General features: G+C 37.0%; 1 protein-coding gene across 1 annotated transcript in view; it reads left to right on the top strand.

Moving 5' to 3' along the window:
• The first annotated feature begins 7,114 nt into the window (after nucleotides 1-7,114).
• The window catches only part of MMS22L (MMS22 like, DNA repair protein), a 125,943-nt gene continuing 117,645 nt past the window's right edge, over nucleotides 7,115-15,412 (top strand). Inside the window, exons 1-6 of the mRNA XM_040474213.1 lie at nucleotides 7,115-7,233; nucleotides 7,792-7,970; nucleotides 9,039-9,164; nucleotides 10,484-10,533; nucleotides 12,231-12,318; nucleotides 12,413-12,590. Of these exons, the coding sequence (XP_040330147.1) occupies nucleotides 7,807-7,970; nucleotides 9,039-9,164; nucleotides 10,484-10,533; nucleotides 12,231-12,318; nucleotides 12,413-12,590 (606 nt within the window). The 5' untranslated portion in view covers nucleotides 7,115-7,233; nucleotides 7,792-7,806. The remainder of the gene's footprint in view (nucleotides 7,234-7,791; nucleotides 7,971-9,038; nucleotides 9,165-10,483; nucleotides 10,534-12,230; nucleotides 12,319-12,412; nucleotides 12,591-15,412) is intronic.

Genomic DNA, 15,412 nt, shown 5'->3' with positions numbered 1-15,412 from the left:
CCATACTGTCAGCCTATCCAGTATGACCCAAGACCCCCAGGCAGTAAGACAGTCTTACAAAACAAAGTCAAATCCCTGTTTGGATCATGTTAAATTCTACATACCTGCCAAGGCCTTGTCATTTCAAGATTCCCCCAGATTAAACTGGGGAAGAATCTACTTCCCAAGTTCACTCACACTAGTTAGGATTCATCGTGTACTGCTGGACTGAGAGCCATAGTTCCTCAATGACTGTTGACCAGCGTTTGTCCTCAGTTTTTGCCACATGGTCCTCTGTAACATGGCAGTTTACTTCACCAAATGACCAAGTTGAGAAGAGGGAGAAACTGCCATTGAGAGAGAGAGTGCTAGCAAGATGGAACTCACAGTCTTTTGAATTCTAATCATAGAAATGATATGCCATCAATTTTTGCTTTATTATATTAGTAGCAAGTCATTAGGTTTAGTCCACACTCAAGTGGAGAAGATTACACAAAGGCATGAATACAAGGTAGCAGAGATTATTTGGGGCCATGTTATAAACTGCCTACTACAGTGGGCCTAGGGAAAAGGGGCAGGGGAGAGGGAGCGGTTGAAGGTAGAAAGAAGAGGGGTAATTGATGAATCAAGCTTCTGGAGACAAAACGAAATGGAATGAGAGCACATGCAGGAGGGAAAGATGCTAAATGTAGAGAAAAATGAATGAGGGTCAATATTAAAATTTTCCTGGATCCAGATGTTTAAGGTTCTTATATGATGTGACCCAAAGCACCAAAGAGCTGCAGGAAAATTCCTTTTACTATACAGAAAACTTGTTCCTTCTCAACTAACTAAACCTCCCCATTGCTACTGAAGTAGTCTTTTAAATCATGATATCTATGCAGAGAGTAGCACTTGAAACATTAATTATCTGCCACATTAAATTAGTGTAATAAAATACTTGAGTTGATAGAAAGTCAACTGAAGGTGGGTTTTATACACACTGGCAATAGATAGCTCATAGAGAAAACCGTATTTTCATAACTGAGTTAGCTATCTTAGTGGATCCTCAACAATGGCCAATTGTATACTAAGATCATTAGAACTGGATTTAGTATTGGTCAGATTTTACCAAAATGCTAAATCCAATTCTAGGCTCAAAAGCAATTACTATAGAGGTAATATGACCCTTGGTTTCATTTCAGGTACAAATGGTCTTAAACTTTAAGATTTCAATTAAAGTGGTGATAACATTTCTGAAATTGAGGGCTTTAACCTTTGGGTTATATTAGATTCAGTTGAATTTTATAAGGTTTCCTTATGAAAAACATGGCATTCATATTAAATTGTTTGACTTTGAGTCTGATGACATAATAATAAATAGATGATTTATATATATACTTAAAATGAAACAGTAAGTCAGAATGGGTTCACTAATACAAGATTCAAATTCTATCATATGTCTTCCCCTTGTGAATGTTGTTGGAGAAAATCACAAAACTATGCTACCTGAATGCTTAAGTTTTCATTATAAATCTCAAATAGTCACTCAGTACCCCCAGACATTTCTACTACACTTCCCTAATACACCTTTTAAACTCACCAATATGATGATGACACATCTTATCTCTCCTCAAATCTCTAACAACCACTCTTTTCTCTCACTTCCAGTTGGTATTTCACAGAGAAAATGGATGAAATAAAACACACACTATCTCAAATTCCAACCACCCAGTTCACCAACTTCAGCTACCTTTACCTGGATATCTTTCATTCTTCCTGTTAAGGAGAAATTGTCCTTGATCCTATTAGAGGATACATCACCTATGTAGTGAGTACAGTCCCCCTTGTCCTCCATGTCCGCAGTCCTGCAACCATTCCCCTTCTCTTCAACATCATCAACTTTTCTCTTTATACTTTTTTATTTCCATAGCCTCACAAACATGTTCTAATATTTCTTGTCTTCAAGAAATCTCTTTGATTCGAAATCTCTTGATGCCCACATCTCCTTCTTGCCCTCAGTTTTTGCTTTAAATTCCTGGGTAAAGTTTCTATATTTGCTGACTCACCTCACATTTTCTATCCATCCCAGTATAATCTGACATTTCCCCCTACAACTCTACTATTTTTCTTTAAAAAAAAAAAGTTTTTTAAATGTTTGTTTTTGAGAGAGAGAGATAGAGAGAGAGAGAGGCAGAACATGAGTGAGGGAGGGGCAGAGAGGGAGATACAGAATCCGAAGCAGGGTCCAGGCTCCAAGCTGTCAGCACAGAGTCCGACGCAGGGCTCTAACCCATGAACCATGAGATCATGATCTGAGCCAAAGTCGAACACTTAACTAACTGAGCCACCCAGTCACCCCTCCCCTACTATTCAACTAAAATGGCTTTTATCAACATCAATAAGGACTTACATCTTGCCAAACTCAATAATTAACTTGCTTTCTCTTATTATTCCACTTAATCAGCATTTGATATACAGTTGACTCTTGAGCAATATGGGTTTGAACTGTGCTGGTCTACTTACATGCAGATTTTTTTACAGTGGAGTACTGTAAATGTATTTTCTCTCATACATAATAAAATTTTCTCTAGCTTATTTTAATACAGTATATAACATGTATAGCATACTAAATATGAGCTAACCAACTACTTATGTTATTTGTAAGCTTCCAGTCAACAATAGGCTACTAGTAATTAAGTTTGGAGGAGTTAAAAGTTACATGTGGATTTTTAACTGTACTTGGGGTCAGTGTCACTAACCCTAACAAAACAGATATTCCAGGAATACACCCTCTATTCTGTTCCATTGACTGTCTATCCTTACCCCAATACCATACTGTTTTGATTACTGTAGCTTTATAATAAATCCAGAAATCAGGTACTGTGAATCTTCCAACATTCTTCTTACCCCAAATTGTTTTGGTTATTTTAGATCCTTCGCATTTCTATATCAATTTCTGAAAGCATTTGTGAATTTCTACAAAAGGAAGAACCATTGGGATTTTGATTGGCATGCCATTGAATTTGTAGATAAATTTTGGAAGAAATCTTAACAGTATTGAGTCTTCCAATTCACTATCATGTTATATCTTTATATTTAATTGGTATTCTTAAATTTCTCTTGGCAATATTATATAATATTCAGCATACAAAATCCTGTTTATATTTGTTAGATTTATCTTTGAGAATTTTTGATGCTATTAAAATGGTATTGCTTTTTAAATTGTAATTTCTAAGTGTTCATTGCTTGTCTAGAAAATCAATCCTTTTTTGTATACTGACATTGAATGCTTCCACCCTGAATATATTAATTAGTTCTAGTATCTGTTTTTGTATATTCTTAAGGATGTTCTACATAAATGATTATGCCATCTGATAATGATTGCAGTTTTACCTTCTCCTTTCCCATCTATTTCAGTCTCATACCCTTTGGATCGGTTAGTTATCTCCAGTACAATGTTGAATAGAAGTAGACAAAAGTAGACATCATTGCCTGTTCTCAGTCTTCTGGAGAAAGCATTCATTTTCATGATTTCAATAGGTTTGCCAAAGTTGCCATTTTCAGGTTTAGGAAATTTTCTTTTATTCCTAGTTTGCCAAGTTTTTATCATGAATGGATACTGAATTTTTCAGGTGATTTTTTTTTTTTTTTTTTTTTTTTGCAGATTAAGGTGAGGACGTGGTTTGTCTTTTTAGTTTGTTGATATAATGAACTGCCATGATTGTGTTTAGAAACTTTCACCAAACTTGCATTCCCAAAATGAACCTGATTTTCTTAGTATAGGTAATCTTTTTTTTATATATTGCTGGATTTTATTTGGTAAAATTTCTGTCTCCATGTGAATGATATTGTATTGTAATTTTCTTTGTCATGTTTTGATCAGTATAATGTTTGCCACATTAAGTGAGTTTTGAAGTATTTCATCCTCTTCTATTTTCTTGAAGAGTTAGTAGAGAAGTGATATTATTCCTTCTTTAAATGTTTGGGAGAATTCAATGGTAAAGCCATTTGGTCCTGGAATGTTCCTTGAAAAAACTGTGTGTGTGTGTGTGTGTGTGTGTGTGTGTGTGTGTGTGTGTGTGGTGAGAAAGAGAGAGGAGTTTTTTTTTTATCTTGTTTTATTTATTTAAGTAATCTCTATAACCAACACAGGGCTTGAACTCACAACCTCGAGATCAAGGGTCACATGCTCCTCCTACTGAGCCAGCCAGGCTCTCCAGACAGTTTTGTGGTTTTGTTTGTTTGTTTTGTTTTGTTTTGTTTTGTTTTGTTTTAATTTTGAGAGAGAGAGAGTGCACACACACGAGGGGAAGGGCAGAGAGAGAGGAGAGAGAAAATCTCAAACAGGCTCTGTGCCAATAGTACAAAGCCCCATGAGGAACCTTGAGATCATGACCTGAACTGAAATCAAGGGCCAGCACTCAAGTGACTGAGTCAACTCAGCTGCCCCAGAAGTTTTTTGTGTTTTTTTTTTTAATTAAAATTACTATAATGGATATAGAACCATTCAAGTTTTCTTTTTCTTCTTTTGTGAGCTTTGGCAGTTGGTGTCTTTCAAAGAATTTGTCCATTTCATCTATGTTTGTTGGCATAAAAAAATGCTAATATGCTTATCCTTTTAATGTCTGTAACAGTCTGTAGTGATGACAGATCTTTAATTCCTGATATTAGTAATTTGTGTTTTCTCCCTTTTTCTTGATAATTCTGGCTAAAAAGTGCATCAATTAAATTCATCTTTTCAAAGAACCACCTTTTGATTGCATTTATTTCCTCTATTCTTCTGTTTCATTTCATTTTTTTCTCTCTTTATATCCTTCATTTTGCTTGATTTGGTTTTATTTTGCTGTTTTTTTTTTCTAGTTTCTTTAGAAATTTAAATCATTAACTTAGGTCTTTTTTCTTCTCTAATGTAAGCAGTTAAAATAAAATTACTGTACTTTCATTTCATTTAATTCAAAATATTTTTTTTCATTTTCTTAGTGATTTCTTCTTTGACCCATGGGTTTATTAGAAGTGTGTTACTTAATGTCCAAATATTGAGAGATTTATTGCAGATATCTTTCTGTTATTTGTTTCTAGGTTAATTCCATTGTGGTCAGACAATATACTTTGTATGATTTCAATCTTTTAAAGTTGATGACATTTGATTTCTTGCAAAGAATATGGTCTACCTTAGTCAATGTTCTGTGTGCATTTGTAAAATGTGTATTCTGCTATTGTTAGGTTGAGTCACCTATAAATCTATCAATTAGGTCAAGTTGGTTGGTGGTACTATTCAAGTCTATACTAATCTATTTGTTCTACCAATTAGAGAGAGAGAAGTGTTCAAGTCTGCAATTATTGATTTGGGTATTTCTCCTCTAAGTAATAATATTTTTCCCTTTCTATATATGAAAGCTCTGTTACACATTTAGTATCGTTATGTCTTTTTGATATAAAATTTACCCCTTTTTGTCAGATTCGCTCTCTATCTCTCTTCTGCCTGGACTCTAGTCTAGGAGCCTGAACTTTATAGCTTACATGCTTGCCCTCTGTTTTTAGGTTGGCTGCAGCCATTGAAAAACTCCAGTTGGGACATTGAAGTGTGGAGGGAAAGTGGTTTGGGTACTTAATCCTTCTAGCTCCTCCCTCTTGGGTTGGAGGTTGGGTCCTAGCTATCTATGTTCCTCAGGTAGGTGGCTGTCTCCTACTGCAGTATGTCTCCCACAGCAGTACATCTCCTTGGGCTCTAGTAATCACTCTGTCCCCAAATCTCTTAGGCTTAAGGATGATAATGACTCTGATGAGTTCTGGACGCTTCACCATTAGTTTTTTGTTTTCCAATAACCCTGTCCATATCTTTAAAAATGGCCCTTTGATTAAACTATCTTTAATTACCTCTCTTGAGTATGCTGTTAATTTGTCAGGGATTCCTACTGATATGCATTACAGTACTAGCTTAAATTATTTACAAAGAAGTTATTTGGTTCTTCTCATTCTACTCACTGGTTCAACCAAGTTGATCACTCACCAGATGCTTGAAAAAGGAAAAAGGAATCTATCTGCATGTTTTGATTAGAGGAAGAAATAATTATCTGTTGACCCAATTCTCCTAAACACAGTGCCAGGTCCCAATATTCTCATAACTAGGCACTATTTCCTAGGGATTGTTGTTGATGACACTATGTGTCATGCTAGAACTCCACACGAACCATAAAAAAAGCTGCAGCGGTACCCAACAAAGCATCAAGTCGCAGGGCACATCATCTGTACATAATGGACATAACACCCATCACAGTATCCCTAGGTTGCAGTCAGAATAGAGGTCATGTTGTGTTTTTCTCCTCACCTCATCCCATTTCTTAGAAAATTTGGTTTGAACAGAGGAGTTATGACAGGTTCCCTGTGTAGGAATTAAACACAGGACAAACTATTCTGGAGCAATGGGCAATGGGGAACACTCAAAATTATAAGACGAATGAATGAGCAATTCTCCTGTTTTTCTTGAATTTGAAGTGACTGACATGCCTAAAAGTGTTATCTCTGATTTAGACTGGAAAGTCTTCTTAGTAGGTTTTAAAGAATACTTTCAAAAGATAAAAATGCTGCACATGGGCTATACCTTTACAAAAGCGACCAGGTTTAAGCGACTTAAACATGTCCAGATGTATTGCACATAAGGAAAGCAACAGTTGTATACCGAAAGCAAGGGACATCTGACCTATTCAGTGCTTCCATACACTGGATTAGCTTATTTTTGCACTTGCCTTGCCCACAAAACATTAACAATAGGCATCCTCGATCTCAACAAAGGACTTGCGGGCACCAGCGCGGCAAGAAGTGATTATGGAGCCGCTCTGGGTGTGAATGAGACACCCGCTTCGGGCTCACTTGAGCAATACTCCTTACTTGGGTCCTGCCCGAAGAAAACCCAGCTGTCCCTAGGCCTTGCTCACCTCAGCCTCGGTACCAGTTTCGTTGCCCGGTGAGGCCCCACCTTCCAGCCAAAGGAACCAATTAAAGCTACAAGCACACACTCACTAAAAAAACAAAAAGCAGCTCGCCGCACTTAGTCCTTGGCAGACAGACTCTCGCGAGAACTCGCGGAGAGCCGGCGGGTCCTACGTAGACGTCACGAGCCGACCTCCGGGGCGACTGCGCCGTGGCCCCGCCCTTCCTGAGCGTGCGTCCGCCGTGGCGGGAATTTCGCCTGTTTCTATTTTAGACCCCACCGACGCCGCGGTTCTAGACTGGACAGCTGGGGCGGATCTCCGGGACCGAAAGTGTGAGCCGGTACGCCGTGCACCGAACGAGGGGCGTCCCGGTGCGCAGGACACCTGCTTCCCTCGATCTGTGCCCGGCCCGCGCTGGCGGAACTTGCCTCCCGGCGGGGAGAACTAAACTTTGGCGTCGGGCGGTCCTGATCCTCCCCACCCCCCGCCACGGAGAGTGCAAGGGAGCTTTTCCACTTTACTGATGGGAAACTGGTTCAGTGCGGTTTGGTAATGTAGCGGGCTGTGCAGGACCCGGCGGGGTCGGGAGTTTAAGCTGGATCTGTCCTGCAAACATTTTTCTCGCTGTTCGGGCTGCAGAGATGAACCTAGAGAGCAGATAAGAAGTTCCTGCCACAGCCAGTCGGGGGTGCATTCTACCTAAATAGAAACAGCCTTTCCATCGGGGTGTCGGTGTGGGGAGAGTTGAGGAATTGGCTTCTCGGGCTTTTTTCTTTGTGCTTGGGGGGGACGTTTTGAGAACTTTCGGAGGTCACTCCCAATCTCTTGGCCCCATCTCCTGGAATCTTATCACAATTTCTTTGGAGTCCTGAATGATTATGAATCCCAAACATTTCAGGACAGGAAGTACATAATGGATAACTGTTCCGCCGCGTCGATGTTCCTGACCGACAGCTTGGAACTGGAGCTGGGGACAGACTGGTGCAAACCCCCATGTTTTTCCTGTGGTTTTGACAACCGAGGAGGAGGAAGTCCTTTTTCTGGAGAGTCCTACCTTTCTAGCGGAGCCCTTAAGCGGTGGGTAAAAAATCGGAGACTTTATCTTTCCCTTATCAGATTTTTCAGCAGTGTGTGAGGAATGTTCCTTAATTATGATTTCAGTCCGTTAAACTTGGATGTTCAAGCAGCGTTTTTATAAACGTTTTTGTATATCACATGGTTTCAGGCTGTCAGTTCTGTTGTCGGTTTCCTGGTTGGAGCATACCTAAAAGATTTTGGGATATTAGGAAGAAATTCTGGCTACCTATGTTTTCTTATTTTACTGCTACCTCAGCTTTTGGGTAGGAAGCTATTAATTTCCCTTTTGCTTAAACTGAATTCCGAACTAGCTGGGTTTTTTGAAATGGTATAAGCCTCTAAAACATGAAATAATATTGTGGACATCACAGTAATTCTTAAGTTAGACATGCACATTTTTTTGTTGTCTTTGCCCCAGTTCTAATTCTGTGTATCTGTACACAGAAGTCTTATAGACTTATTTTTGTTTTAACTTTTGAAGAAATTATGCCAGATTGTGTAAGTTCACAAGAATGCTGTTGTTCAAAGTTCTTGCCTTGGGCAGATGTACACAAATTGCAGTAAAACTGCAGTTACTGAAATATTTTGGGAGTACCTGCTGAAGCAGTTTCAGTCAGAAAGGAAACCATTTTTGTTGATTTTATAGTTGTTCCTTGTTTGATACCTTAAAAGAGATTACTAAGTTTGATTATGCTCCAGACATGGCTTAGAGTAACTTTCAACTGTTTTAAAAATTAAATGTCCCCTCAAAGGATGAAATTCTTGAACTTAAGATCACAGGCAAAAGTATGTTCCTTAGACTTCTTTTTGAGATTTTTCCCTGAGTTACATTGCTCTTTAGTTATACTTTTTTTTTTTTTAATCACTGTATTTGACTGAATTTTTCATACAGTCTAAATGTAGTATTCCTCACTAGGTAAGGTGTCAGGTATCAAGGCATATCATGACCTTGACATTATTGTCCACATGTCATGTACAATATGCATTAATATAATGACAAAAAAAGGTATGCCATAGTATGGGATTTAGCATACTTTTTATGAGATTAAATCAGGGTTTTCCTTTCAGGTTAATTTTGAATCTTGATCCTTTACCAACTAATTTTGAAGAAGATACAGTGGAAATATTTGGCATTCAGTGGGTTACAGAAACAGCATTAGTGAATTCATCTAGAGTGCTCTTCCATTTATTTAGGTATGTTTTGGTTTTTTTTTGTTTTTTTGTTTTTTTTTAACTGCTTTTGAGCGTAGATGCTATTCAGTTTTGTAAGTTACTTTGCTGGTTGGTTGTTAATGTCAGTATTACAAAAGCACCTGTAGTGTTGTTCATGTTCTTGATTATCAGTACAACAATCAAGTAGTGATGTTTGATGGAGGAATGATTTTCATGAGTTTTGTCTTTTGTTTTAGTGAGTCTTTATTATTTTTCAGACTTTTTATTCTTCTATATTTGACATCAGGTATTGAAGACAAATGTTTAAGTCTTTGAACTATATTATATTTTGGAAGCAAACTGAAATACTACTTTTGTTGCTGAATCGTCATAATGTTTCATTGAGTTTTAGAGAATGAATTCCGACTTTGTCCAAATAGATCTTTCAGACTGTAATATGATTAATTTGGACAACATTAAAAATTTTAACAATTTTCGAACATATGCAAATGTAGAATCACTACTATAATGAACCTTCACGTATCCTCCCTGAGTAGCAATAAACATCAGGGTTTTATTGCATTTCCTGCATCTATTCCTTTCCCTCCTTTTTTTTGGTTTCAGTATTTTTAGCAGAATCCAGGCATCATGTTATCTCACTCTTAAATATTTCAATAAGCATTTCCTGGGGCACCTGGGAGGCTTAGTCTGTTAAGCGTTCGACTCAGGTCATGATCTTAGAATTTGTGAGTTTGAGCCCCGCATTGGGCACTGCACTGACTGCTCAGAGCCTCCTTGGGATTCCCTCTCACTCCCTCTCTCTGTCCCTCCCCTGTTCACACACATGCTGTCTCTCGAAATAAATAAATAAACATTAAAAAAAAAAGCAACTAGGAAGAATGACAGGAGATTAGTATCAAGAATTCAGCGGGGACATCTATATATCTTTCCTTGATAACTCTAAATTATTCTGTTCCTTTTCTGAACTGTTGTAGAACTGTCTGATACAATTTAACATTTCATTATATAACTGTTAACCTAGGATTTTTATATAAGTATCATTAACTTTTAAGGATACACAGTATCTCATTGATAGTGAAATCTATGGTATTTATAATTACATATACATATATATAGCTTTTAATAGATATTTTTTGGAAGGCCAGACAAAGGCATGTTCTATCTTTTCATAGTCTTCACTATCTGAATAAACATTCACAAAGTATTTTAAACATCATCCATAAATGAGAGGCTATGCAGCACTAAGGCTATGGAATAGATTTGGAAACATTATGCCTTTAACTGTTACATGCTTTAAACTGTGAGGAAATTAACTCTCACCTTCAATTTTTTAAAATTAGGCAACAGCTATACAACTTGGAAACCTTATTACAGGCCAGCTGTGATTTTGGTAAGTTTTAAGTATGTTTAATGGCAAAAAGGAATGGTACTCCCATTACAGTGAATTGCACATCTGTCTATGATGCATTATTGGGATATCATAATAATACAGAGGAAGAACCATTAGATTAGAGGTTCAGAATAGTGTTTGGTGTTCAGAAAAAATATGACACTTAAATTTTGTTGTAGCTGAGATTTATAGTATTTTTCCATATTTGTGATAAAATTGATTTAAGACTAAATAGTTCTGAAGTGAATTAGCAACTTGCTTTGAGGGTGGGGAGTGGGATGGAGAGCTTATAAGAGAAATCACCAGACTTCATGCTGTCTTCTTTCTGTTTGTTTTTTACCTTAATGGATTACTGATTGGGAGGGTTCAGTATAGTGAAGGGAGTGAAGAGAATTGAAGGGCAGTATGGTTTAGCGCAGGCTAGCTGCTTCTCCTTTTTGTCAGTTTTGGTACAGTGTAGTCATTAGAATCATGGCACTGTGGTCAGCCCAGGTCAATACTAGTTAACTGTTGGTCTCACACCAGGTACTAGCTCCAGGTACTAGTTCCCACCTCATTGAGTTCTTGTGAGGATTAAATGATATCCCGGATGTGAAGTGCTTAGGCTAACATCTGTTGTTATTGATGCCCACCAACTAAAGATCACCTGGAACACACCTTTGGTCAATGAAAGGTTTAGTAGCTTACTGATCATAAGGAACAGTTGGGACTTCTCAGAGAATAGGGAGGGGCTTGTGATAGGGTTTACACTCTATTGGCTGATTTGGAGTAGAGTTTAAGAGGGCTTGGACTTTATTTTGGATTGGATGCTGTTAAGCAGGGAGAATGTCATGAATTAAATGTGTTAATTTTTGTCTAGGAGATGGGACAAAGAAAGGCTAGAGGGGGTTCTAATTAGTAAAGAAGCAGGAGTCATGTTAGCTGCAAGAGGAGTTTGTTTTTGTATTGTTTTTCTGTGATTGCATAGTGCCTTGTTTCTGTATTCAGACATGATTACAGAGAGGTTTTGTTTTTGTCTTGGTTCACTGTAATCACAGAGTGGCCCTGTCTGATTATTGTTGATATTTTATGGAAACTTTAATTTCAGTAGGGAACTTCATGACCTAGTTGTTAGCTATCAGCTGTCAGGGCTGTTTTGTTTTGTTTTCTCGGTATGTGCCCAGTAAATGTTGAGTATTATTTATCACCTGAATCCCTGCTGCATGCCAGGTACTGTGTAAGGTGATAATGAATCAAAGTGGAAAAATATGCTGCTGAGGAGTTTGCAGTTGGTAGGACATACAGACACACGAGCGTAGATAAGTGTGGTACATGGAAAAGTGTAGTAATAGTGGCCTGTATAAGCTGCTGTGGAGCCAGGGGCTTCATCTGTGAGTGTGCCTGTCACAGAGTGATGCCGGATCTTGGTCTACAAAGATGAGGAAAGAAATAGGTAGGCGAAAGTTGTGGGGACAGGAGGAGTTCCAGGTAGAGACAACTGTATAAACAAAATCACTGAGGTATGTTAAAACAAATTCAGGGAGCAGAAAGTGGTAATTATTTTTGGTGGGAATCAGAATGTATGATAGTGATGAATTTTGAAGGAATGAAATCACAAATGATGAATTGCTGCTTGTATGGCTTACAAAACTTTTTTTTGGTCACTGCCCACTGATCAGTTATTTAAACTATGATAACACTTATCTATTTTGTTTCAGGGAAGATATCAATTCTACACAGCAAAGCAGACAATATTAGGCAGCAGTGTGTGACATTTCTTCATTATGTTAAAGTTTTCATCTTTAGGTAGGATATCAAAAGAGTATCTTGATCACTGCATGAATTTCTGAGTTCAGGTTCATCCAGACTCTGGTTATTTATGTATGTAATTGTTTTTTAGGTACCTGAAAGTACAGAATGCTGAGAGTCATGTTCCTGTCCATCCCTATGAGACTTTGGAGGCACAGTTTCCCTCTGTGTTGGTTGATGAGCTTCATGGATTACTCTTATATGTTGGACATCTATCTGAACTTACCAATATTAATCTAGGAGCATTTGTAAATCAAAACCAGATTAAGGTTTGACTTGTTTTATTTAATTTTTAAATCATCAGTTTTTTCTTCACACAAAGAGTATTCATTCAAGAATGAGGGAAATTAGTCAAGAGTGCAGCCCAGACTCCCTGAGTTGAAATTCTGGCTCCTCTTTTTAATTATGTGCCATTGGGCAAGTAACACCTCTTGACTCAGTCTCCCCATTGTATAACTGATAAAGCTTCCTAGAGTTATTTAGGACAATTAAGTACGTTAAAATTAAAGTGCTTAGAATATAATATGCACCAAATCGGTGATAGCTATTCTCAATTCCAATTTATAACGTGCAAATGTGTAAAAGTTTCAAAGCAAATAAAATAACCTCCATTTTTAAAAATTTGTATCATTTTTCCCATTGATAAAGGCTTGGGCAAACCTTAGTTTATATTACAGTAAGATTCAAGATCACCTTATACAAGTTACACTTTTAAAACTGTATCATAATGTCTGTTCTTTGAAACCTTCTGAAATAGGATTTAAGATTGTTTTGATTGTGCCCTTTTTTTCTACCTGTGGTAATCATCCCTACTGAAGTTTGGGGTTTTTGTTTGTTTGTTTGTTTGTTTGTTTGTTTGTTTTTAAGCTTATTTATTTTGAGAGAGCGTGCACATGCATGCAGTGCGGATCCAGACTTGGGCTCGATCCCAATACAGTGAGATCATGACCTGAGCCAAACTCAACTGACTGAGCCACCTAGGCGCCCCTGAAGTTTGGTTTTTAAAAATTTGTACTGATAGCATGACCCAGTTTATAGATGTAATTAACAAATTCTTCATAGGAAAATGTGAGCTTATATGAATGGCAAATTGTAATTCCCTATGGAATATTCCCTGAAATCTCAACTTCTTTCATTCTGTTTGACTCTACCAGTTTGAATAACATTATTTTTAGGAATGTAACTTTGCCAAAATGTAATGTACAAATAAATGTTTATATATTTCTATGAAATAGAACAATAACAAAATGCACTCTTCTTATCAGGGACCAATATATTTAATATGAAAAGTAAATAGAGTCCCAATTGAATTCCCAGGTTAATCTGTCTAATCTGTAGAAAGCAAATAGATAATTGCTTTTAATCATGTCACTTAATGAAAATTCATGGATAGATTATGGAAGGAGGGATATTCTTCCTTCATTTTGGCCTCTATAAATTCGACTGGTTTATATTTTCTGAATATTCATCAAGTGCATAAGAAAATAAAAATAATTTATCTAGCAGCAGAAATAAAGACTGTGTCCAAAGAAAGGTTCTCAAACTAAGTTTTGCCATTCATAGGCTTTTTAATTAGGCAAATGTGAAAAGAAAGGTTATTTGAAGATCAGAAGACTGAATTTTTAAAGCAGGGCAATGTAGTCTTCAACATGTAAACAAAAAATCGTACACTAAAGTACTTTTTCTTTTCTGAAACAACAACAAAAAAATCTTACAAAGTAATATCTTTCATGACTATGTTTTTAGGATTTTACCTATCTTATATATGAGAAGTGTTGATTTAATTGCTATTTTTGTTAAGCATCTGTCTTTTATTACTTTCTAGGAACTTTTTTATTAGAGATACTTTTTTTATTAGAAATGTGGGTATTACATATTATAGATATTTTCATCAGTTCACTTTTTATTTTCGACAATTAAGCTGCCTTGCTAGGTAGATGGTTGCAGTTTTGTATGTAATTATATCTGTCAGGTTTTTCTTGTGTATCATCTCTGTGCTGTTGTTAAAAACATACTTTTTTTTAACATTCATCTTTTTTTTTTAATTTTTTTTTTTTTAACATTTATTTATTTTTGAGACAGAGAAGAGCATGAACAGGGGAGGGTCAGAGAGAGAGGGAGACACAGAATCTGAAACAGGCTCCAGGCTCTGAGCTGTCAGCACAGGGCCCGAGGCGGGGCTCGAACCCACAGACCGCGAGATCATGACCTGAGCCAAAGTCGGACGCTTAACCGACTGAGCCACCCAGGCGCCCCTAACATTCATCTTTTTAATTCATCTCTTTTTTAAAAATATGCTGTGAGGTGGGAAATCTAACTTTAGTTTCTTGAAAATGAATAAGTTAATAAATGGTCTTTTATTGAATGGCCCATGCTTTCCCCACTGATTTAAGATACCAGGTTTATCTATTTCTCTTTTGCCTATTTTTTTCTGTTTATCTGTTTTTCTGTTTATTTATTATCTCTTCCTGAGCCAATACTGTTTTATTAGTATAGCATTTTGTTTTGTTTGCATAGTTGATACGGCAAGTCCCTCTCTGTAACTCTTCTTTGTTCTCCCCCCCCTTTTTTTAAAGGTTTTATTTTTTTAAAGTTATCTCTACACCCAATGTGGGGCTTGAACTCACAACCCCAAGATCAAAAGTTTCAAGTTCTACCAACTGAGCCAGCCAGGTGCCCCTTCCTTGTTCTCTTAATAGAACATGTATATTGTATTTATTTTTAAGGTGATACCAAGTGTTGGCTGGAGGGAGGTTATTGACAACCCTACTACAGCAGAGTAGTTAAGGGCACTGGCTTTTGTATCAGATAGAATTAGATTTGAATCTTAATGCATGAGTTGAAAGGTAAATTTCTTCACTGCTTTTAACTTCAGTTTCTTAATGAGCATCTCATTAGGGTCTGTATGATAGTCTAAAGTTCTCCTGTTAAAATATTTTATAGGAGTGTCTAAAACAAAATGATGAAAATAAGTGGTTAAAAAATTATTTTACTGCCTTGCAGCTATAGTAAAATCAGAGATTGGTTGGAAGGGACCTTTAATATAAGTCTGTTAAGCAGCCCCAAGGTGAGTCCGTCCTAAAGTATCAGA

This window comes from Herpailurus yagouaroundi, unplaced genomic scaffold (assembly GCF_014898765.1).
Source record: "Herpailurus yagouaroundi ecotype Mexico unplaced genomic scaffold, PumYag 139, whole genome shotgun sequence".
Classification (NCBI taxonomy): domain Eukaryota; kingdom Metazoa; phylum Chordata; class Mammalia; order Carnivora; family Felidae; genus Herpailurus; species Herpailurus yagouaroundi.
This window is presented reverse-complemented; position numbering and strand designations above follow the sequence as displayed.